At 47.0% G+C, this 25,576-nt stretch overlaps 2 protein-coding genes across 3 annotated transcripts in view; one reads left to right on the top strand and one right to left on the bottom strand.

The window, feature by feature from the left end:
- MAPK8 (mitogen-activated protein kinase 8) overlaps positions 1-5,371 on the bottom strand; it is a 139,936-nt gene extending 134,565 nt beyond the window's left edge. The window contains exon 1 of one of the 2 annotated variants that reach the window (XM_054729292.1): positions 5,244-5,371. The gene's annotated coding sequence lies outside the window, so the exon portion shown is untranslated. The remainder of the gene's footprint in view (positions 1-5,243) is intronic. The other variant, XM_054729291.1, reaches the window with a different exon arrangement.
- The window catches only part of LOC129152085 (basic proline-rich protein-like), a gene marked incomplete at its 3' end in the record, with an annotated part of 50,787 nt that extends 37,158 nt beyond the window's left edge, over positions 1-13,629 (top strand). The window contains exon 2 of the mRNA XM_054729329.1: positions 12,009-13,629. Within this exon, the coding sequence (XP_054585304.1) occupies positions 12,009-13,629 (1,621 nt within the window). The remainder of the gene's footprint in view (positions 1-12,008) is intronic.
- Between the last annotated feature and the right edge of the window lie 11,947 nt (positions 13,630-25,576).

The raw sequence follows: 25,576 nt of genomic DNA, 5'->3' as shown, positions 1-25,576 counted from the left end.
GCTTACAGTGAAGCATTTGATTTGTTTTAGAAGTATGAATATTACAGAAAATATCTGACTCAACAATTTACTCTGCTTCTGAAAATTACAAAAAGTCCAACTTTCATTGCTGTTCTTGACAAGAGATTCTGATTATCACCTAAATAAGGCTCTTTTTGTCCCAGTATGTTTTCTGGAGAACCACCTATCTGGTGAAACATCTTTCTATTAAAAAAAAAGTTCCAACAGCCTCAGTTAGAGTTCTAAATCCAAAAAGGCTAAACAACTTGTCTAAGGCTCTAGACTTGTTGATGACAAAGTCCCGATGACAGAACTAAGAAGTGAACCTAGATCTGATTCCACCTACCACCCTGAATGATAGAGGGGCTCTCATTTCAATACTAGAGGCCCAGTGCACAAAATTCGTGCAGGGGGGGGAAGGGGGGTGTCCCTCAGCCTGGCCTGCACCCTCTCCAATCTGGGACCCCTAGGGGGACTGTCTGACTGCCAGTTTACTGCCAGCAGTCGGACATCCCTCTCACAATCCAGGACTGCTGGCTCGGCTGCCAGCCTGATTGATGCCTAACTGCTCCCCTGCAGACCTGATCGCCCCCCAACTGCCCTCCCCTGATGCGACCCACCTCCTCCGCTGAGACCTGCCTCCTCCCTGCCATGTGGAGCCAGGGGACCCCCAGGTCTCACTGCACGGAGCGGCCAACGGGCCCCGCACCCACTGTGAGCACTGCCATCTTGTGGTGGCCATCTTGTGACGCCATTGCGAGGGCACAAGGACCACCTAGGCTTTTATTAGTATAGATTTCTGTAATCTTTTTGGTAGTCAAGTCTGTTGACTCAGAACATATTTCTGAAATCAAAGTTCAATTCAATCTGAATTAGAATAAGAAGACAAAGTTCAGGTAAAGAGACCATAACAGGCAACAAGCTTCACCGCTCACTGAAATAGGCCAATCACTCATATCTAAAGCTGTGTGGCTACGACTTCCTTGCACTACATAAATCAGAAAGGCCACTATCCATACCACTGACTTGACCTGAGACCTCTAGAGAGCTGGCATGTTAATGTTAGATGTTAAACTTCTACAGGTGCCACTAAGCATTTCAACTTACCTACATGACTAAAATTTGTCAAAACTCAATTTAATGACAAAGGAGACTACAAGAATGACTATTAGGATAGTTTGACTGGTAACTTAAATTACTTCAAGTTGTTTCACTGAGCATTTAGTATCTTTCACAAGGTTATTTCCATAATAGTGAAGATTCTAACCTTACTAATTTTGGTAGAATTTATTCGTAAACTAATTTCCTTTTCAAGTGGCCCTTCTCCCAGGATCTAAGTCTGCCAGGACACTTAAAGAGAGCCCTTTTCAAGCACACTAATGGAATAAACTTACTAACAGAATCAGTGCTATCCTTTCCTAGAAACATAATTTAAAGAGGAATGGGCAGTGACTGACTGCTAGTGGGTATGGGCATTTCTTCTTGGAGTGATGACAATGTTGTGGAATTAGTGGTGATGCACACTCTAAAAGGGTAAATTTTATGGTACACAAAGTATATCTTAACAATGCTGTTATTTAAAAAAAGAAAAACAGAAAATAGAACCCACCCCAAAATATGATTTGACCACTACCTGACAGTGAGCTACTGCCAAAGGCTTTGTATCAATAACCCTTACTGGAATCTGGCATACCTTAACTAAAAGTTTAGTACCTCAAGATTTTCATCCATTATTTTAATAAAGTATCATTTTCTTACTTCTTTATTTGTACTCTACATCAGATAATAAGCTCACCCCAATTCTTTCACATCCAAAAACAAATGCTAAAATTTATTACACAGCGACTGCAAATAAAATGTAACTTGGATAAATTGATATTATTTTGACTTTGAGGCCCATGGGCTTCACCAACAGTATTAGTAAAAGAATTTAAAATTAAACGTTTCTAAAATATTGTTGGAAATTATACAGCTTGTTTCCTTTGTTCCAACTTTTCCACTTAAGGGAGTCATTGGAAACTTTTCACAAAAGGATAACAAATCACTTTAGACCCCTATTGAAATATCACTGTGTGTGTGTGTGTGTGTGTGTGTGTGTGTGTGTAAGAGACAGACGGAGAAAGAAAATACACAGATACACAAAGACATACATTTTAGACAAGGTTTTATTTTAGGATAGTAAATGGTTTAAAAGTAACAAAAACATAAGTGAGAGTGAAGTAATTCAAAAGCCACTACTGCCATGACAGATAATATACGTGAACTGATCATTTATTCATTTGAAAGTGACAGGTTGCATGAGGCTTCTAAAACTTTACAGAGAACATTATATTTTTAAGGCTTATTTTAAATATCATCAGTTGTAAAGAGCTTTGCACCACTGACTTTTACTGGACACTTGCTACTATCCCAGGCCAGGTGCTGGAGTCACAGATGCAAGAAGCTGTCCTTAAAGAAGTCCCACTTTGCCTGCTTGCTTTTGTCAGGCACAGAACCAAACTGTTCACTCACAGCATCTGACCTCCTAGGCTTAATCCACTGCAGGAAAACCTGAGGTAAACATTACAAATGACTGTAAGGCTATAACACTGAAAAGTAAAATTTGGAGATAAATAAAAGCTGTTGTATACTTAGACACAATCTAACTCAACTTTCTAATATAACATTACACTATAATTCCCAGATCTACTACTAAAAAAACAGTAAAATGACCCAGAGCGAAATGCTATCTTCTTTAACACACATCACTTATACAGTGTGGGCAAAAGTAGGTTTACAGTTGTGTCTATGGGAAATAATAAATAATAATATAAGAATAAACTATGTTTCACATACTCACAACTGGGGTAACAGAAGTGGATGGGAAGATCACTGAATTTCTGAGGTAAAAATAGTAACGACCCTGTAAAATCACCTTATTTAAAGGTACATCTATTGTGTAAATGTACCAGAACTTTTTATCCACTAATCTACTGATGGGTACTTGGGCTGTTTCCAAATCTTGGCTATTGTAAATAATGCTGCAGTGAACACTGGGTGCTTATATTTGTTTGAGTTAAATGGAATATTACTTGCCCATAAAAAAGAAGAAAATCTTACCTTTTGTGACAGCATGGATGGACCTGGAGAATATTATGCTAAGTGAAAAAAGCTAGTCAGAGAAAGACAAGTACCACATGATTTCACTCATATGTGGAATCTAATGAACTAAATAAACTAATAAATAAAACAGATCCAGAGACATAGATCCAGAGAACAGACTGACAACTGTCAGAGGGAGGGGATAGTGGGGTTGGATAAAAATGGTGAAAGGAATAAGCAAAAAAACAAAAACTCAGACACAGTCAACAGTATGGTGATTATCAGAGGGGAAGGGGGGTGGGGGAGGCGGGAGAGGATAAATGGTGATGTAAGGAAACTGGACTTGGTGACCACACAATAGAACATGCAGATGATATATTATAGAATTAACCTGAAACCTACATAGTTTTATTAACCAATCTCACCCTAATTCAAATTTTTAAAAAGGCACATCTGTTATATTTTAAAACATCCTCTCCAATTAAAGGATATTTCTCTTTACCCTTGAACTCTGGTGAATCCTGAGAAAATAAAAGACACCTACTAAGAAGGGATCCTGGTGGCTAACTGGGCTCAAATAATAAAAGTAGAAGCCTCCCTCCCACCAACTGCCCTTCAGGAGAGGCCCACACTGAACTGCCTGCCTCACTGTTTGCCATCTGAGCCAGCCCTTATAAAGGAGTTCCTGCAATCCCATTCCAACCAATAGTACTGAGACTTTCCCCACCCAATCAGAGCTTTGGGCAGTTCCATTGTGACCTATCAGGACATTGCCTTTTGGGCCAAACTTCAAAGGTTCTGAGCCCTAATTTGCATAAGGACAGACCAATCAGGTACTGGGGCAGGGACTTCTTTGTGAGCTAGCTCCCTCTGGCTCACCACGGACAATCTAAGGTGAGCTGGGACGCCCAGTGGGGAGTAGAGCCCACCTCGGTGTGGAGCAGCACAGGCCAGAGCAGAGCAGAGCAGAGCGGCACAGGGGGCCACCAGCACAGAGCAGACCAGCCGGGCAGGGGCCTGGCCCCAGAGCTGCCCACAGCGGCGTGTTTTCCCAGCCTGCTGTAGCACAACTGAGCTGCTTGCACCGAATAAACTTTCCTTCTTCACTGCGCCCCAAACTGAGGATAGTTTCCTTCCTGTTGGTGTTTAAATTGGTGCCACCAATCAAGGTTGACACTCTCCACCAGGGTCCAGTACTGAACAGTTGCTGAATGAATGAATGAATGAATGAATAGGCAGATGTGCTAATTGCCAAGAAGGTACTTGTTAAAACACTAGGGGCTGACAGATCAGAATTCTACTGGAAAGATCACTGAATTTCAAGGGTAAAAATAGTAACAACTGGACATTATCTGGTACCAGGCACTCAGCATGTAAACATCTGATGAGGAACTTTCAGAAATTAAAATGAAAAGTGTGAATCAAAATACTTAAAAATGGACTTGGATTTACCACCTAAGGCTTGGAACACAAGTGCGAGACAAAGAGATGGGAGGCTGGGGTGAAAGAGTCAAAAGGTCACCAGTGAGTGACCTCAAGAGAAATGCGCGCCGTCCACGGAAGCTGCGCCGCGCTTGATGGACACCTCCGCCCAGCCAAGGCCGGCTCCCCGCGGCCGGAGCTGACGGCCCCCAGCCGAGCTCGGCGCCGCGCTCGCCAGATCGTTAACACAAAGAAACCACCGAGAAACAAAACACGGTCCCTGGAGGGGGCGGCGTTGGGACCGGGTGGCCCGAGCGCTCTCCGCGGGTGCCCACCGCGGGGGTGGCAGCCGGGGCGCGGCGGGGCCACCGAGGCGCCCCGGGCCCGACCTTCCTCAAAGTGTCTCAGAACTTGCCACCCCTCCCGCCCCCGCTCCATTTTCCCCTCTCGACGTGGACGTGGGACCCGCGCGAGGACGGGAGGGCGGAGCTGGGGCGGCAAAAGGAGGGCGCTGGCCGGGGAGCGCAGGGGTCCCACAGCCACAAGCCGCAGGCCAGCCCCCGCCTTCCGGGCCGCAATTGTTCCCGCACGGCCCCCGCCCGCCACGCGCCCCCCCTACCCCGCGCGCTCCCGCCCCCACTCGCGGGAGGGGGTCCCGGCGGAGGGGAAGGCGGCGGCGGCACAATAACATAAACACGGCGGGGCCGCCGGCCCGGCCCTGCGGCGTCCCCCGCGCTTACCGGGCAGCACAGCGAACGGCGACAGGGGAGCCCGCCGCGGGGACCGGCGCTGTCCGGGCGGTCGCCGCAGCCGTTACCCAGCGCTGCCCACGGCTCGGCTTCTGGGACCGCGTCGTCCGGCCTCGGTCGCTCCGCTGAGTAACAGGGACGAGGGCCGTCACCGCGCACGCCCGCTCACGTCATCGCGCAGGGCACCGCCCCTGCGCCTCACGAGCGGCCGGCGGGGCGGGGCGGGGCGGAGCGGGGCGGGGCAACCCCGGGGCCCGGATTGCGGGGGCGGGGCCCTGGCTGCGGGGCGGGGCCTGCAGTTCTGGATCGGGGCTAATTAGGGGGCGGGAAGACGTGCGGGGTCGCCCGGGGGAGGGGCCGAAGGAGAACCTCTGGGAACCTCGGGGCGGGGCTTGGTGGGGAGAGGAGGGCGGGGCTCTGCTGCTGGCAAGTGGCGGCGCCTGGCTGCACAGCTCCAGGTCCTCGCCCGGCCAGGGGCGATCTGCGAGGCAGAGCCAAAAAGCCTCAGGTGCTCGCTTGCCCGGGTGTGGAGGCTAGGTGTGCTGAAGCCAAACCGCCCCGAGGAGCAGGTGGACACTTGAGAGATGAGAGCTTGTTACCTTGATTGACAACATGTTGCATTCTGAGGACACCTCCCCAGGCTCAGCAACCTGAAAGCAAATAAATGTTCTCTTCAGCCACTTGAAAAAGCTGCCTCCTGTTTTCCCAAAGTCCACCTCCTACCAGAGTCTCTGCATTACCCTATTTCTCTCTGGGCCCTCACAAAGCGTATATATATAGAAATGACAAAGTGGCCAGCCCTTAAATACCCAACAGTGAGTGGAAAGATGTCTAAATGACATACATCTATGCAATAGAATGCATTTTAGTAATGTAAATGCAAAGTGTTCAAGGAATTTTTAACACAAGGAAATGTTCATAATATATCATTAATAGAAAGAAGCATACAATGATCCTACTTACAGTATATACTATACTAGAGGCCCAGTGCATGAAATTTGTGCATGGGGTTCGGGGGGAGGAAAAGGTGTCCCTCAGCCCAGCCTGCACCCTCTCCAATCTGGGACCCCTCCAGGGCAGTCGGGCATCCCTCTCACAATCCAGGACTGCTGGCTCCCAACTGCTTACCTGCCTGCCTTCCTGATTGCCCCTAACCACTTCTGCCTGCCAGCCTGATCACCCCCTAACCACTCCTCTGCCAGCCTGTTTGCCCCTTACTGCCCTTCCCCTGCAAGCCTGGTCACCCCTAACTTCCCTCCCCTGCAGGCTTGATCGCCCCCAACTGCCCTCCCTTGCAGGCCTGGTCCCTCCCAACTGCCCTTCCCTGCAGGCCTGATCGCCCACAAGTGCCCTCCCTTTCAGGCCTGGTCCCTCCCAACTGCCCTCCCCTGCTGGCCATCTTGTGGTGGCCATCTTGTGTCCACATGGGTGCAGCCATCTTTGACCACATGGGGGCAGCCATCTTGTGTGTTGGAGTGATGGTCAATTTGCATATTACTCTTTTATTAGCTAGGATATGCATAGAAAAAGCCTGTAAAGAAATATGCCAAATTATTGTAACAGTAGTTCATCATTAGACTGTGGAATGAAAGGTAAATTGGTTATTTCTCTTTTATATTTGGGGTATTTTTTTCATGGTTTCCAAATGGAACAGTTATGTTCATAATCAGAAAAAAAAGTATGCTACTTTAATAATGAATAAATAACAAACAAATATTTGTTGAATGAATGAGTGAATTCAGGTAGACTGTCTTCCCATGGACTGGCCTGTTTCCAATGATTCTGAAGTGGAATATACATGTGAGCAGTCATTCATTTATTCTCTCCCCATTTCCTCACTCCCTCTCACGCTTCTTTATGTCTTTCCTTTATTTCTCCAATAAATATCTATTGCATGCCCATTCGTTGCCAGGCACTGTACTAGCACTGGCAACACAATGGACCTTACAGATTTAGCCATTGTAATATGGAAATATTAACAGTAAGCAAATGCAAAATGATCAACGCATATAATACAAATCGATATGGATACATAGTATTACAAAATGAGTTGATAGAATTCATTAAGACAAGAAATTAATAATTAAGGAACTGCTTCTTGAGCTGAGGATAAATTTAACTAGGAAGAAATATTTCAGTAAGAGGTAACTTGGTGTGCAGGGGTCCTGTGAAAAGAGGGAACAGACTGAGTTGGAGAAACTGAGGAAAGGCCAGTGCTGCTGGAAAAACAAGGAAGAAGGAGTTATTAGAAGTTGGGAGGACTGCAAAAGGACCAAACCTAGTGCAGCCATCTACCCAGGTTGAACATCTTGTCTTTGTCCCAAGTGCAAGGGGAAGCCTCTGGCATGCTTCTGCAAAGAGGTGGCATGGTCATAATGGCATCTTGAGCCGTCTACATGGCAGCTGGTAGAGGCTGGATGTGGGTGATGGTCATGGAATAGTAAGAAGAAGGATCTGAGGACCGTTTAGGAAATTCGGTGCACAGAACTTGCTGAAAGACCCCGTGGACAGTGAAGCAGAGGGAGCCATCAAGAGAAAGCCATAGGTTCTTGCTTATGGATAAGGATGGATGTTGGTGCCGGTTCATGAGATGGAAAGAGGGCAGGGATTGAGGGGGGAAATCATGAGAGCAGGTAGTTTGAAGGCTTTTGATCTCCCCAAAAGAGATGTTGAGTTGGCAGTTGGGTAAACAGAGCTGAGCTCAGATAGGTAAGAGATGAATCCGACAGTGATGACGTGAAGCCTTGAGTAAGGATGAGTTAGGCTAGGCCTGAGGGGGCGAGGATAGTGAGCAAGAAGAGAAGAAGGCCGGGAGTCAATCATGAGGACTGGCGTTGAATGCCATGGAGAGGATGAGCGTGTGAAGGAGCTGCCAGGGAGGTAAATGGAAAGAGGAAACAAGAAGGCTAGAGTGGCCGATAGTATCAAATATAAGAGGAGGTTTGAAATCCCGGAGTGGATCAGAGTGGCCAACCTCTCCCTGACCACCCCTCAGAGCTCCAGCAGAGCCTGGGTTTAAGGGGCCTGCAGCATCCCTTCTCTCCTCCCTCCATCCCAGCCTCAGAAAGACCCAAGGACCAGCTGTGCCCAAGACAACTCCTCTGGGACAAGAGGCAAATTAATCTGAATGGGAGATGAGAAAATGGAGGGTGGATATCAATGAGTCAGGCAGTGAATCAAGACACAAGCATACCCCTGGCCCGGTGGTTCAATTGTTTGTAGTGTTCTCCAGGGCACCAAAAGGTTGCAGGTTTGATTTCCCATCAGGGCACATACCTAGGTTGGGGGTTTGATCCCCAGTTGGGGTGTGTATGGGAGGCAACCGATAAATGTTTCTCTCTCACACAGGTGTTTTTTTTCTCTCTCTTTCTTCTAAAAATCAATAAAAACATATCCTTGGGTGAGGATTAAAGAAAAGACACAGCATGTTTTACATCTGATAGGAAGACTCCAATTAAAGGGAGAGGTAGAACAGAAGAAGCATGATGTACGTTTCCTGGAAGCTCAGGGATACACAGGAGGAAGTGTTGGCAGGTACCTCCTGCTTCCCACAAGATAATGTTAAAAATGTGGAGGTAACAAAAGACCATATAATCTGAATATTTGTAAAGTGTGGCAGAACAGAGCTCCCAAGTTTTAATGCTATTGACAGCCTCTCATTCAACACGGAGAGCTTCTGATTTAGCCTCAGCCTACCACGTCAGCTTCCAATGATCTACATCTAGAAGGAACATCCTGCGTGTTCACATGTGTATATGTGCATGTGTGTGATTTCAGAAAACATTCACTAACTGTGACTGAATGTAATCATCGGTGATCTTCCGAAAACTGGAAATGCTTTCTGTAACCCAGATGTGGCTCGGGCCTCCTTCCTCCTCCTTAGGGCACAGTTCCTTGTTAACCTGTTATGGTTCTTGTGAACCTTTTGGGGGTGGACTCAGAAAAAGAGGAAGAGCTAAGGATTCGGGTTTATTTGATTCTTGTCCCAGGGAAGTTGTCTTGGGGTCCTTGGTCTTTCTGAGGCTGGGATGGGGGAAGGAGAGAAGGGATGCTGCAGGCCCCTTAAACCCAGGCTCTGCTGGAGCCCTGAGGGGTGGTCAGGAAGAGGTTGACCACTCTGATCCACTCCAGGATTTCAAACTTCCTCTTTCTGTGTGTATGTGCACCTCAGGGCGGCCGTTCCCCCCCCCTCCCCCTCCCCACACACACACAGAAACCCAATGTTGAAACTTTATCTTTCTGGTTTCCTGACCTCACTCCAGGGGTGGGGAGTCAGGGAGAGGGGACTTACTAATGCCTGCAGAAGGGCCCGATCCACCTCCACCACCTCCTTACCAGCAGGGTTAGTTCCTCAGTCAGCCACCTCTGACACTGGGATGCTCTTTGGGGCTTTTTCAAGGTAGAGCCTGCTGGCTCCAGAGGGGCAGCCCAGACTCTGGTGCACGAGTAGAGAAAACATGACTACTCATATTGCAAATTATCTTTCTATCTGCAAATAACTATGGCTTATTTTGTCAGGGGTAGGACAGGACCGAAAATGAACACAGTTCCTCAGTCACAACTTGAACAAAACAAGTGGAGATAGAAGTGGGAGGCTCTCTGATGTGAACTTACACGTTGTACCCCCTCTTCACTTGGTCTTACTCTTCCCTTCACCCCCACGTGCACACGTGGCTTCCAGGTGCACACAAGAGAGAGACACACTGGCTAGTCAAGTCTATAGATTGAATATACACGCATGTTTTCATGGAAAAAGCAGACAACATTTATTCCCTTAAAATGTCGGTTCTCAAACCATGGTCCCTGAGCTCAGCAATATCATCACCACCAGGTAACATGTTGGAGATGCACATTTTCAGACCCACTACAGATATGCCTTAGGAGAGGGGCCAGCCCTCTGTTTTTGTTTTCCACTTTTAAAAATACATATATTTATTGGTTTAAGAGAGGAAGGGAGAGGGAGAGAGAGAGATAGAAACATCAGTGATGAAAGAGAATCATTGATTGGTTGCCTTCTGCACGCCCTCCGCTGGGGATGGAGCCTGCAACCTGGGCATATGCCCTTGAACAGAATCGAAACTGGAATCCTTCAGTGCGCAGACCGATGCTCTATCCACTGAGCCAAACCAGCCCTCTGTGTTTTAAAGAGCCCCCCAAATATAGGCACACCTCACAGATATTGTGGGTTCGTTCCAGATCACTGCAATACAGTGAGTTCTAATCTTTTTGCTGGTGGAGGGTCTTAACTTCAATTTGTAAAAACTGCAACATCTTAAGTCTCAATAAAGTGAAGGGCAATTAAAGGAGACAGGCCTGTATTTCTACTGACCACTCAAGTTTGAGAACCATGCTCTAGGACAGTGGTCGGCAAACTGTGGCTTGCGAGCCACATGCGGCTCTTTGGCCCCTTGAGTGTGGCTCTTCCACAAAATACCACGGCCTGGACAAGTCTATTTTGAAGAAATGGCGTTAGAAGAAGTTTAAGTTTAAAAAATTTGACACTCAAAAGAAATTTCAATCGTTGTACTGTTGATATTTGACTCTGTTGACTAATGAGTTTGCCGACCACTGCTCTAGGACATAGCTCTCAAGTTGGCTTGCTCATTCAAATCACCTTGGAGCTTTTTCAACTACCCACGCCTGGCCTCCACTTCTGGAGAGCCTTCCTCAGAGGTCTGAGAGCCAGGCGGCTGTGGCCTTCGCAAAAGCCCGCAGGCGATTTGGATGGGTAGCCAAGACTGAGAGCCAGTGCCTTAAAAAGATTCAGCAGATTATCTGTTCTTTAAAATATCAGAACGAACAGGACAAGAAAACCGCCCCCACACTAGCTTTTATGTTCAAGTTCTCCCTCTTCTCTCTCTCTCTCCCCCTCCACTCTCTCTCTTTTAGAGATTTTTTTATTGACATTTAGAGAGAGAGAGAGAGAGAGAGAGAGAGAGAGAGAAAGAGAGAGAGGGAGAGGGAGAAACATCTATGAGAGAGCAAAACATCTGCCGGCTGCCTCTTGCACACCCCCTACCAGGGATCAAGCCTGCAACCTGAGCATGTGCCCTGACCAGGAGTTGAACCAGCAGGCTTTTGGTGCAGATGGCATCTAGCCAACTGACCCACACTGACCAGGGCTCAGGTTCCCTCTTAATCCTTACCCTCATTACTGGCTCTTTTTTCTAATGTTCTGCACCCATCTCCCACAGCTTAGGTATACCTATGATAAATTGTCTTCTCTCTACCCACACTCAGATATTGAACATATTCAATATTTATCTTCTGGAGAAAATGATTAAAGAGAATTAAATGGAAGGAAAAGAATAAGGTGCTAAAGTCCTGTAACTGATAAATAAAACCCTGGTTGTTGTTTTAAATAAATGTATTAGGAAGAAGGCTTTCCATTAGACCAGGGGTCCTCAAACTTTTTAAACAGGGGGCCAGTTCACTGTCCCTCAGACCGTTGGAGGACCAGACTATAGTTTAAAAAAAACTATGAACAAATTCCTATGCACACTGCACATATCTTATTTTGAAGTGAAAAAACAAAACAGCAAAAACACCTGCATGTGGCCCGCGGGCCGTAGTTTGAGGACGCCTGCATTAGATCTCTCAGCATGGACCCTCTGCTCCATTTACAATTTCTTAGCTTAGAATTCCTTCCAGCCCAGTGGATTTTGCCATTTGCAATTCATGTACTGTAGAAGATTAGTCCAGGCCCCATGGTGGAGAGAAGACAACACCCCCTTACTGGTCTCCTTCCCTTGGTAGCTTTAGGAAGAGTACATTTCTATTGCCATGTTCATCTTCACTTCTTTCTCCACCTCCATACCCACCTCCATCTCTACCTCCACCTCTACCTCCATCCCTACCTCCATCTCCACCTCCACCTCCACCTCCATCTCCACCTCCACCTCCACCTCCATCTCCACCTCCATCTCTACCTCCACCTCCACCTCCATTCCTACCTCCATCTCCACCTCCATCCCTACCTCCATCTCCACCTCCACCTCCACCTCCATCTCCACCTCCATCTCTACCTCCACCTCCACCTCCACCTCCATCCCTACCTCCATCTCCACCTCCACCTCCACCTCTACCTCCATCTCCACCTCCATCTCTACCTCCACCTCCACCTCCATCCCTACCTCCATCTCCACCTCCACCTCCACCTCCACCTCCATCCCTACCTCCATCTCCACGTCCACCTCTACCTCCATCTCCACCTCCATCTCTACCTCCACCTCCACCTCCATCCCTACCTCCATCTCCACCTCCACCTCCATCTCCACCTCCACCTCCACCTCCATCTCCACCTCCACCTCCACCTCCACCTCCATCCCTACCTCCATCCCTACCTCCATCTCCACCTCCACCTCTACCTCCATCTCCACCTCCACCTCCACCTCCACCTCCATCCCTACCTCCATCTCCACCTCCACCTCTACCTCCATCTCCACCTCCATCTCTACCTCCACCTCCACCTCCATCCCTACCTCCATCTCCACCTCCACCTCCACCTCCATCTCCACCTCCACCTCCACCTCCATCTCCACCTCCACCTCCACCTCCATCTCTACCTCCACCTCCACCTCCATCCCTACCTCCATCTCCACCTCCACCTCTACCTCCATCTCCACCTCCATCTCTACCTCTACCTCCACCCCCACCTCCACCTCCATCTCCACCCCCACCTCCACCTCCACCTCCATCTCCACCTCCATCTCTACCTCCATCTCCACCTCCACCTCCATCTCCACCCCCACCTCCATCTCCACCTCCACCTCCACCTTCATCTCCACCTCCACCCTCATCTCTACCTCCACCTCTACTTCCATCTCCACCTTCATCTCCACCTCCATCTCCACCTCTACCTCCACCCCCACCTCCACCTCTACCCCCACCCCCACCCCCACCTCCACCCCCACCTCTACCTCCATCTCCACTCCCACCTCCACCTCTACCTCCATCTCCACCTCCACCTCTACCTCCATCTCCACCTCCATCTCCACCTCTACCTCCACCCCCACCTCCACCTCCATCTCCACCCCCACCTCTATCTCTACCTCCACCTCCATCTCCACTTCCACCTCCATCCCCACCTCCACCTCTACCCCCACCCCCACCTCCACCCCCACCTCCACCTCCATCTCCACCCCCACCTCCACCTCTACCTCCATCCCCACCTCCACCTCTCCCTCCACCTCTACCTCCACCTCCACCTCCACCTTCATCTCCACCTCCACCTTCATCTCTACCTCCACCTCCACCTCTACTTCCATCTCCACCTTCATCTCCACCTCCATCTCCACCTCCATCTTCCTCTTCACCTCCACCTTCATCTCTACCTCCACCTCTACCTCCACCTCCACCTTCATCTTCACCTCCACCTCCATCTCTACCTCTATCTCCACTTCCACCCCCACCTCCTCCTTCATCTCCATCTCTACCTCTAGGGTTTTGTTTCTCACCCTTCAGATGTAAAACTGGAGCTCCTGATATGCCAGACAGCTGGCATTCCACTAATGAACCTCTGGCAGGGAAACCCCTATGAATTCCCAACCTCTGCAAAAGCTCTACCCATTCTCAGCGAAATTTTAAAAGGCTTCTCATTGTCTTATTAGGTAACAGAGGAAGTTCTGGTATCACCAGGGAGTGAAAAATCATTGTCTGTAGGTGGCAGGATCTGGAGCCCCTCAGGAGGCAAGACTGCTGCTGGAGAGGTGTTTCCTTACCACTGCCTCACCAAGGCAGGACTTGTCTCCGATCTGAGCCCCTCTAAGGGTCCTGAGAAGAGATTCTTGCTTCTAGAAAGCAGAGGTTAAGATACAATCTGGTGACCAAATTTTCAATAGCTCCTTTATCCTGCTCCTGAAAGCAGATGCCCAGATGAGGACATATTTGCTTCTGAGGGTAAGTTTCATTATCCTTCTTGCCCAAAGCCAGCAGGATTAATTCCCAGATGAGGGTTGACATGGCTGCATAAGCCTTTCCTGCCCGGGCCTTGCTGAAGGGCTGAGAAGAGGGCAGAGGGAGGTGCCACCACTCTTCAAGATGTGGCCCTCTGACATGAAAAACTACGCAGGGAAGACAGTGGGCATTCCTTCCTGAACCTGAGGCAGTCACTCTCTGACTGATGCTTGAGGGACAAGCAATCCAGGGTCAATAGGGAAGAAACTTATATTTGATGGTGCTAAGTCATAAAAACTGGATAAGGTCTCAAATCTAGACCCAGGCCTCCCCCCTCTGTCCCCTGACAGAATTTCATTTCCTCAGAAAGCCAGGGTGTGGTTGGTGACTGTTAGCCTATGCAGAGCAGAGAGCAGGGCTTCCCTTGGAACCAGCAGGAACAATAAGGATGTCACAAACACTGTCTTCTCAAAGGCAGGGCCATGGATGAGGTTCTATCACAAGCAATCAAGCAAGGTCTACCAAGAAAGGGTGTGACAGGCAGAGATGGGGTCCCTCCCATTGTGATTCCCTTGTGAGGGCATATACCTACATACTTAGAGATGGGACCATGCAAACTGACATTGGCCTCAACACTTGGTTCACTCTGCACTCAGCAGGTTGGGGCATCAGGACCTGGGAGGCAGAATTTACCCATTGTTCCAGAGGTCTGCAGCCCTGGGAGGGAGACTGGACAGGGCTGAAAGAGGCAAGCCAAAGAGAAGACCAGACATAGAGAGCTGAGCTCAAGGGCAGAGATTTTAACCATTAAGAAACAAAACAAAACAACTACACAGAGGAAACAGGAGACTGGCTAAGGCACTAGACCCCCCCACACACACAGAACCCCAAAATAGTTCTGCAGCTCATAGATCCAAGGGAAGATGTTTGAGAGTGCCAAGCACATGGGGAGTTCAAGGACTCTTGGCTGGTCCTCAGTTGAATTGAAAGGCATAGAATCAAAATGGCATAATTGTGGCCATTTCTCTAGAACCCCTGTCAACCCCTGTCAAGTAGAGAAATAGAGACACTTGGAGGGTGTATCTGGGAGCTGGATGTCCCTGGGCTTGTTGTAGCTAAAGTGTTCCTGAGAGCATCAGGGTAGGAACTTCAGGGCCCAGGCTGGGCAGGAAGGACAGGGAAGCTGGCGGAGGACAAATAGATTGGGACAAAATTCACCCAGGTAGCAGGGCTTTGTGTTCTTTAGGACTGAGAAGTTGTCAATGCACACGAAGGCATGCAGGAGGGGTGTCGACAGGAGAAACTGGGTGGGAGATTGCAGTTTACATTTCCAACGTGGAGCAGCTCCTGGGTACATTTACAACTGTGACTGGCTGGTTTGAAGGAGAAGCAAAGATCTCTCAAAGAGAGCAGTCAAGGAACTGTGAGCCTTTTGTGTTTGACAGGTAGTTTGACCAGATGTCCAGGTTGTACAGGATGGGTCCAGTTTACACCTATTGCCTCAGTATAATTGCCAGCAGTGCTTCCTGCACTGTAAAAAGTATCCAGGTTTGAATGGCTAAATGTAGCAGTGGTGGCTTTAGAAGAAGCAGCAGTGTTGGTAAGAGTGGCCATGGCCCAGAAGAGAGAGGGCCTCTGCATGAAGAAGCTCTAGGACCCCCATGGGCGGCGCCTTTCCATTACCCAGCCTCCCATCCCTGAGGCATCTGCACAGATATGAACTCTCTGATCTAAACTCAAGGACAGAAACTGCCCACCCAGGAAGTAATGTTCTTAGCCACAAAATTGTACTCTTATTACAAAATAAAGATGAAACAGACATTGTAATAAAGCACATGAGGAAATGTTCTTAGCTACAAAATTGTACTCTTATTACAAAATAAAGATGAAACAGACATTGTAATAAAGCACATGAGCATTTAAAATATCTGATTTTGAAAACTGATGCAATATGACAAAGCAAATATCCACAGGCTTAGAAATGGAAATTAAGATGAAAGTTGTCAATTCAACAAAAAGATCAGTATTTATACTAATAAAAGGGTAATATGCAAATTGGTCAGGACGCCCTCACAGTAATGACCAAACAGCAGGGGGGTTAGTGAGGGATGACCAGGCTGGCAGAGGCGGGCAGTGAGGAGCGACCAGGCCAGCAGGGGGGACAGTTAGGGGCGATCAGGCAGTCAGACAGATGAGCAGTTAGGAGCCAGCAGTCCCAGATTGTGAGAGGGATGTCCAAGGGGTCCAGGATTGGAGAGGGTGCAGGCTGGGCTGAGGTGACCCCCCCCCCATGCACGAATTTTGTGCACCAGGCCTCTAGTTTCCATATAAAGCTTTAAATGAACAATTATTAACAAGGAACACAATTTCAAAATTAATTTTTCCTTGTAATGCATCAGTTCTGATTATACACAAATCACTTTCAGTTTTTAGTTCAACTTGCACAAGTTACAGAAAATGTTAGAGCAAATATTAAAATGACATTGCATAAATATACATATAAAATGATAAGACATATACTAGTAAAACTGAATTGTATAAAGAGTTAAATCTTTTTAGAAAAATTGTTCCTTAAGAATGATTAGTTCTAGATGTACTAAAATTTATATTTTGAAATAATTTATGTGAAATTTATCTTTATGTTATCAGAACTGATAAAATAGTCTTAGCTCCAGTAACAGTTTCATCACTAGAAAGATCCTTATCAACTTTTAAAATTACCAAAAATTACTTGTGATGTTGCAGTTGTAAGAGCAGCTGATGTCACTTTCAATATCAATTGAAAATAGATTTTTTAGAAGTTGTTAAAACTATAAATTTTGATGACCTGACAAATGAATTTGCAAAGTGAGCCAGAAAAATATTATAATAAATCAAGATACCACATCAATAAAATGTTAAATTTTATTATATGAAATTATGACACCAAATGTTAATAATATGAAATGATAGCACCAAAATACATTTTTTTGCTGTTACTCCTATTATGTTTTAGAAGAAAAATATTTTAAAGAAAAATGATCTATGTATTTTATTAATTATTATTTTTAATTTAATAAATCTTTATTGTTCAGATTATTACAATTGTTCCTCTTTCTTCCCCCATAGCTCCCCTCCACCTGGTTCCCACTCCACCCTCTGCCCTTACACGCCCCCCACTGTCCTCATTCATAGGTGTACAATTTTTGCCCAGTCTCTTTCCCACCCACCACACCCTTTCCCCCCTGAAAATTGTCAGTCCACTCCCTTTCTATGCCCTTGATTCTATTATATTCACCAGTTTATTCTGTTCTTCAGATTTTTTATTCACTTGATTTTTTAGATTCACTTGTTGATAGATATGTATTTGTTGTTTATAATTTTTATCTTTACCTTTTTCTTCTTCAGTAATACCTTTCCGCATTTCATATAATACTGGTTTGGTGGTGATGAACTCCTTTAGCTTTTTCTTATCTGTGAAGCTCTTTATCTGACCTTCAATTCTGAACGATAACTTTGCTGGGTAGAGTAATCTTGGTTGTAGGTTCTTGCTATTCATCACTTTGAATATTTCTTGCCACTCGCGTCTGGCCTGCATAGTTCCTGTTGAAATCAGCTGACAGTCATATGGGTGCTCCCTTGTAGGTAACTAACTGTTTTTCTCTTGCTGCTTTTAATATTCTCTCTTTGTCTTTTGCTCTTGGCATTTTAATTATGATGTGTCTTGGTGTGGTCCTCTTTGGATTCCTTTTGTTTGGGGTTCTGTGCGCTTCCTGGACTTGTAAGTCTATTTCTTTCACCAGGTGGGGAAAGTTTTCGGTCATTATTTCTTCAAATAGGTTTTCAGTATCTTGCTCTCTCTCTTCTTCTGGCACTTCCATAATTCTGATGTTGGTACGCTTGAAGTTGTCCCAGAGGCTCTTTACACTATTTCATATTTTTGAATTCTTTTTTTTTTTCCAGTTGGGTGTTTTTTGCTTCTTTGTATTTCAAATCTTTGACTTGATTCTTGCAATCCTCTAGTCTGCTGTTAGATCTCTGTATAATATTTTTTATTTCAGTCAGTGTATGCTTAATTTCTAGTTGATCCTTTTCCATATCCTCGAGGGTCTCGCTAAATTTATCAGCCTTTTCTAGGAAATTCTTGAAAAACCTTATAACCGTTGTTTTGAACTCTATATCCAGTTGTTTGCTTTCCTCCATTTTTTTCATTTGTGATCTGTTTCTTTGTCTCCGCATTTTCACTGCTTCCCTGAGTTGATAGAGTGACTTTGTGTGCTAGGTGTCCTATAGGGCCCAGTGGCTCAGCCTCCCCAGTTACCTGAGGTGGACACTCTTGGTGCACCCCTTTGTGGACTGTGTGCTCAGCCTTGTTGTAGTTAAGTTTTGATTGTTGTTGGTATCCCTGGGAGGAATTGACCTTCAGGCCAATTGGCTGTGAGGATCAGCTATGTCTACACTGGGAGAACTTTTGTCCTGGAGACACCCTTATGAGACAAGATTTGCAAAAGCCTCTGTGCTTAGCTTGGATGGGGCAGAGTCTCGGGGCGGAGCAGACAGCATTGGTTTCCTGTCAGCCCTGCCCTAATAGGCCCCTGTGTCTCGGTGTCCCGTGGTAATCGCTGCAAGCACCTTTGAGAGAAAGCCGCCCTCGAGTTCCGCCCACCGCCAGACAGTCCAGTTTCTCCCCGAATAAGTCTGGGTCCCCAGAGTCTCGCAGGAATTGGAGTTCAGTTCAGTCGGGAGCTTTTGTCTCTCTCCCGCTTGAGAAAGCCAGCCACAAATTCAGTTGCCTGCCCTTTCTGCACTCGCGCGCCTCGGTACCTCTGCCCTCTGCAGTTTCTCTGAGTCTCAGTGTGCTTTTCTCTTTCCTGACAGTCCACTTTCACCCCGTATGAGTCTGGGTCCCCAAATTCTCACCCAGAACTGGAGTTCAGCGCAGTCAGGAGCTTTTGTCTCCATCCTGCTTGAGAAAGTCAACTGCGCACTCAGTTGCCAGTTCTCTCCGCGCACACATCTCAGTACCTCTGTCTCTTGCAGCTCCTCTGAGCCTCAGTGTGCTTTTCTCTTTCCTTCTAGTTGTAGAATTTCCACTCAGCCAGCCTTCCTGTGGTTCTGGATGATGTCCGTTTTGTCTTTTAGTTGTAGTTTTGAAATTGTTGTGCGAGGCAGCAGTTTAGGTGTTTACCTATGCCGCCATCTTGGTTTCTCCCTCAGATCTATGTACCTTTAATACCTTTATACTTTTTCCTGCTTTTGAACAAAGGGCCTCCTGATTTGACACTGTTTGGAAGGAACCATTAAGTTTAGCAAGGGAAAAAGTCATCAAATAGACCTTCCCTCAGTTATGCAATGTGCTAGTGACTGGCCGCATATCAAGCTGGCACATCCAGAATTTCATATCCTCTTCATCTGGATGTATGAGAAGGAGGATTGAGACTCCTGTTCTATTGAGGGAATCTATTTTGAGGGGCGAAGTCACCCAACTTCTCAATGGCAGAGTCTGGAGTTGAAACTCAGCTGTAGGTCTAATCGCTACTACATGGTGCCTCCTAAAGAATGTGTTGTTTTTCTTTGATTCCTAAGAAATAGTCACCTTAATTAGACAATGTTGCTCACCAAATAGCCCTCAAGGTCACCCTGAACTGTGGCAATTGAGGAGGTTGGATGTAGTTCCAGTGATGACCAGCAGGTGTCACCATCATTGGTCAGATGCAGCATGCTGGGTCTGCATTGTTGGACCTGGGACTGCCAGGCATTGTTCTTAGAAAGCCTTTCTTTTCAACAATTTAAGGGCAAAAGAAAACATCCCAGACAATGAACACCACTCCTTTTTTCATTATGGCTTCCTCCCCACGTTTGGATAACGCTTTAGTCCAGGGGGAGAAATTATATAGACATAGAGCTCATGACCCAAGGGAATATAAAGAATTCCTAGATTTCTATAAGAAGTGCTTTAATTAAACATATATTTTTATAGGTAATGGATATAGAGGGAGATACAGAGGAGCAGTGCTGCAGACCTCTTCAGCACTAAGCTGTTCAAACACAGATCTCCTTTACCCCTCGTCTTCGCACTCTGGGAAGCAGGCCTGCCAGAGCTGACTTCAGTAAATTTTGAGTAAATGGATAATGATTAGCTCATATCCATCTCTTGCCCTTTCAATTCTCACAGGCATTCCACTTTAACAGAGAGATAAAGCAACTCATCTAAGTTCCTATGGCCATTGAGGGCGGGGGTGGGGGTGGGGGGGGATGAGTAAACCAGTGTTTGAGGATGGAGATAAGCTGCCTTGTCATGTTCTTCAGGCCAGGCCTCGTCTGTGAACGGAAAACTGAGGCAGAATGGAGGCCAAAGAGGAGTAGAGGAAAGGCCAGGAGAGCAGAATTTATCTTCCCCAGGTGGGCAGGCCACTGGAGGCCTGGAAAGTGTCTGGGGTGCGTAGCTGTGTGCAGCAAGGTGAGGTGGCAAAGCACCACCTTCTCACCTAGTGACCAAGAGCAGCACTCTCAGTGGGAATGAGTGTGTCCCAAAGCCATCAGGGGCCATCAATAGACTTTTTAAAATTTCTTTATTAAGGTATCACATATTTGTCCTCATCCCCCTGCCATCAATAGATTAAAGCTGTCTCATTATTCAAGGAACATACTTGGGTGAGAAGCGGTGGGGAGACAGCATGTTGGCCTTTATTACTGAGCAAATCCTGGGTCTACTGCTCCCTGTGGTGTGCAAGGAGCAACCACAAAGGGTCTGCCCTGGCAAATCCCCTGCCCAGTGCAGAGGGACCCTCAGATGGGCCCTTTCCTAAATTTGGCATTTCCCTTTTCAGTTAGGGACTCATTTGTCTTTCCTTTTTTTTTTGATCCTCACCTGAGGATATGTTTATTGATTATTTTTAGAGAGAGATGAAGGGAAAGAGAGAGAGAGAGAGAGAGAAACATTGATGTGAGAGAGAAACATCCATCTGTTGCTTCCCATATGCACCCTGACCCGGATTGAACCAGCAACCTAGGTATGTGCCTGCCCAGGAATCAAAACCACAACCTTTTGGTGTACAGGACCACCCTCCAACCAACTGAGCCACCCAGCCAGGGCCTTCTGTCTCGTTACAGCACCTGGCCAGCAACTAAAATATGGTGCCACGATGAGAAAGGACACAGCAGCACAGTGTCCGCAGGCTCGCCCTGTGTCCATCTCCAGCTGTTCTGCATCCCGAGGCCCTGTGTGCCGCTCCTCTGACTGCACAGCTGGCTTCAATGGATTCCTGCCCCAATTCCTGGCTGCTTTGTCTCTGAACTCCAGACTGGTCTTTTTTTTTTCCATCTGGGCCGGGGCATACCATTGAGCTGGATGTACCTGAAGGGAGAGCCACCAAAGGGACAGGTGTCTACATCTATAGCATCTGACCCTGAGGTGGTGATCCCGCTCGGGCTGTGAGGACTGCCCTCAACGTCCTCCTCATGACTTCAGGGTGGGACTGTGCACCTGCCAGGGGAGCTTGGCAGGAGTTGGAATTGCACCCCCGAGGCTGGTAAGGAAAACAGCAAGCCCAATCCGGCCCTGGCACTTCTGGCTGGTGTGCCAGTCTCAGCTGGCACTGCCCCTCTTCCCCAGGCGCCTCCCTCCCGGTCTTTTCTGGTCACTGGATCATTACAGATCCTGCTCAGCCCCGCCCTGCCCTGCTCAGCACTGTCTGGCCCAGGGACTGCCCCTTTCTTGATGTTTAGCAGAATCCGCCTTCCTTCGTGTATCAAGCCTCCTCTCTGCTCACTCTTCTCCATAAACAAACGCCATGGCTCCAGATATGAAACCTGGGTGTCTGGTCTTTAAAAATCCCTGTTGGCTCCACCAGCAGGAAATGCAGTACCGGGCACTGAGCCAGCCTTTGCATTTGTCCCTGCCTTGTCCCAGTCACTCTCTCCGTCACTGGGCCTCCACTGGCCTTCCTGATTCCCTGACCCTGTGCACGGCCTCAGCCCCCCACCCCCCCCACCCCGCCCCACTGTCTTCATGATTGCTTTCAAATTGATACCAGTCTCAGTCTTCCCATGTTCCCACCAAATGGTTTCCACGTTCAAGTCTGAACCTCACCATACAGGTGACCTTGAATGCTACTTTCCTGAGAAGATTGAAGTCATCTGACATGAGATTTTTCAATTCCTCCCCATTGGCCTCACATTTTCTCTGCCTTTTCACACATCCTTTCTCCCTCTCTCCCACCTCAAAGAACCACCTCCCCAAGGCTTGCCTTTGCGCTGGCTCTCCAGGTGGAAGGGACACTGATTTTGAAGTTTGTTTGGGGTTCATAGTGGTTTTTATTATTATTTTTTGAAAATTATTTCAGCACCTGAGACCTTTATTTTTTTTCTCTTGAATGGGTTCACAGGTTTTGAGGTCTGTTTTGGGTTCAAATCTTAACTCTACCATCTGTTATAACTATGTGTCCTTAGGCAAATTATTTGACTTTTCTGGGCCTCAGTTTCCTAACCTGTCAAAGGGGGATGATACTGTCCACTTCCTAGTGTGTGTGCATAAAGAATCATACACTGTTTTTTAAAAGCCTTGACACATTGTAGGCCTTCACTCCCAGGAATGGTGTTGTGATTACTGCTTAAAGAAAGCCAGTGGTTAAGGCAGGGTCTCAGGCCATGTATAGTTGACTCCAGAAAACAATGGAAAAAATATCAACGATTCACCTAGTTTTATGCAAATGCTTAGAGGAAAGCTGAGTTTTTCAACAGTTTAAACAAAATTTTTTAAAGAACAATTGAATTCAGAGATAAAATGTGTATGTATATCCTGCTAAATCCTGTGATTTGCTATCTGCTATAGCTGAAACCAATCAATTAGTTTACCCACTCAACAAGCACTTACTAAATACCTCCTGGGTACCAAGCCAGGTGCGAGGTACTGGGGCACCTCTCTGCTCATCTTCCAGGTGAGAGCCAGAGAGCCCTACCTGCCCAATTCATGGGGTGGCAAGTGCTAAAGTGGCCCAGGCTGCTGGAAGAGGTGATGTTTGAGAATGGTTTGAATGCAGGATGGGAACTAGCAGGAGGTGGCAGGGGAGGAGACAGGGAAAGGTATCCAGCCTGAGAAAAGCACAGAAGGCCCAGGGGCATGAATAAGTAAAGCATATTCTGGGAATAGCAGGCAGTTTGGCATCTGATAAGAAAGGAGGCTGCAAGGGTGACCAGGACAAAACAAGGAAGGCCTATGGCTGCATTCAGAAGGCCCTGGGGACTCACTGCTAATTGCAATGGGGGGCATGCCAGGACCGCATTTAACTATTAGAGACATTATTTTGGTAGTAATATGGGTATGGGATTGGAGGTTGTGAAGGCTGGAATGCTGATGGATTTACTAACCTAAGGAACCAACGGTGGGGATGTAGACAGCCACTAAGCAAGGACTGCCAGCACTGTGAAACCCCAAACATACATACATACATAAGCCCATCAACATTTCATTGCTACGAAGGATGTGCATTGCACAAGGTACAATAAGATCTACTTTTTATTTAAATTTCCATCTAGCCAGTTGATTCGCACAGAATGCATTCATTGATTTTTGCTGAACTCTTGTATTGTTAGTCAGCCTATGTCTGCAGTTGACCAATGAGTGTGGTTCCAGCATGAATGTTGGCTGATACTTTTGTTTACATTTATAAGAAGAAAGTTAAGCAATGAAGGTGAATGTGTTTACTCATCTGTCAATGACATCTGTGACTTCTTTGCTAAACTGGATATTTCTTTTTTTTCCCTTTTTTTAGAAATTCCCATCTTGCTTTTCTTTAAATTCTTTATTGATTAAAGTATTACATATGTCTCTTTTTAATTCTGTAAGAATATTTCCTCAGTTTTTGTGCTATTCACAATGTAACAGCCACAGGCATGACACACTTCTAGGCCTAATCTACATTATTAATGTTTTGTTAAGTCTAAACAATCAACAAAATAACAAACCAAGCCCTGGTTTGTAGTTTTTGCCAATTTCTGTGGTGTAAATACTCCCACTACGGCCAATTCCAAGCTCCCAATGTGATATCACTGAATACGATGTTGGAAGAGATATGCTCTGGCAACATTACTATCCAGCATTACCACCACATGCATGCAATTGATTTAATAAGCTCAAGAGCACAGGCAACAGTAAAATGTAATGAAATAATTAAAAAATGGTGAGTTTTGGGTCTATTAGTATAATTTATTGAATTAGAAGTTTCTGTAACAGTTCTTTTTTTTTAATGGCTATGTTTAACTATCAGCTTGCAAAATTCTGGAGATTTAATAATTGGCTCTTACTGGTTGGTAGGGGCACTCCTCAGTACATCACTGGAGCCAGGAGGGTTTTAAACAGGAGACGGGAATGTAATTAGTGGGGATGGGAGAAGGGAGGACAAAGAAGGGAACTAAGTAGAATTCCCACTTCTCACTATGGACAAATACTATCACTCACCAAAACTGGACATACCGGAGTGGATGCAGGGGTGCAAGTCAACAGTGGACTCTTTGAAAAGACCCCCAGGAAGCAGACAATCCCTTTCAATGCAGAGCAGAGAAGGATGAGGGCTGTTTTCAGGCTTGAAGACAAGTCACGCACTTCTTCAGATGCCTGCAGACACGGTGCTCACTCCCTGATCAGCAAGACCCTGTGGGGTGGAGGTGGGTCCTACTTTTTGAATTTCTGGCACCTAAACCTCGAGCCCTGGCACACTGGTCCTCAATGGAACTTATTTTGGCTAAGTTATTGTGCATTAATTCTTTGATTTTTAAAATAATGTTTACTTTGCCCTTCTATAAAGAGAATGGACTGCTACTCTCTACAACAAGCATGCCAAACTCAAAGGCGAACACAGGCCAAATAAACGAGGCATGCGGCCCGCGGGCCGTGGGTTTGACAAGCTTGCTCTACAAAGTGTAGTTTGAGCCTAAAGGAATATCTGGAAAGCGACGTAAACCTTCCTGGAGAGACCCCGGGGGCAGCCCTGGCCCCTGCTGCCTCCCTCTCAGTCCTGCTCCCTGCCCGGATGCTCTGGAGGAAGCGGAGCGCTGCTCGCAGGGGCCTGCTCAGAGGGCCGTGCTGCTGGCGGGTCAGGGCAGTGTGGGCCAAGCACACAGCCTGTGTGGGAACTCAAAGGAAAATAGCCCGCGGACCCTTCCCTCCTCCCAGCCTCCGTGTTTCTGGCCCTGGGACTGCCTCTGCCCCTCACAGCAGCCCCTGTGGCATGTGATCTCCGCTCACCTTGTGTCAGCCACACAAGCCCGGGCATCGGGCCGCTGTTCTGGTTTACGGCCTCGGCTTATCTTAAGGTAAGTCCTCCTTGAAACTCTTCCCTCTGATCTGAGAGTGTAGTTACCCACGTTCCCTGGAGCCCTGACCAGCTTCAGTCAGGGGCTCCTTGGTTCACTAGCACGGCAATTCTGCCTCCAGAGCGAGTTGGCTGCAG

Source organism: Eptesicus fuscus, chromosome 17 (genome assembly GCF_027574615.1).
Source record: "Eptesicus fuscus isolate TK198812 chromosome 17, DD_ASM_mEF_20220401, whole genome shotgun sequence".
In the NCBI taxonomy this organism is placed as follows: domain Eukaryota; kingdom Metazoa; phylum Chordata; class Mammalia; order Chiroptera; family Vespertilionidae; genus Eptesicus; species Eptesicus fuscus.
Note: the sequence above shows the minus strand (reverse complement) of the source record. Positions and strands in the feature narration are given on the sequence as shown.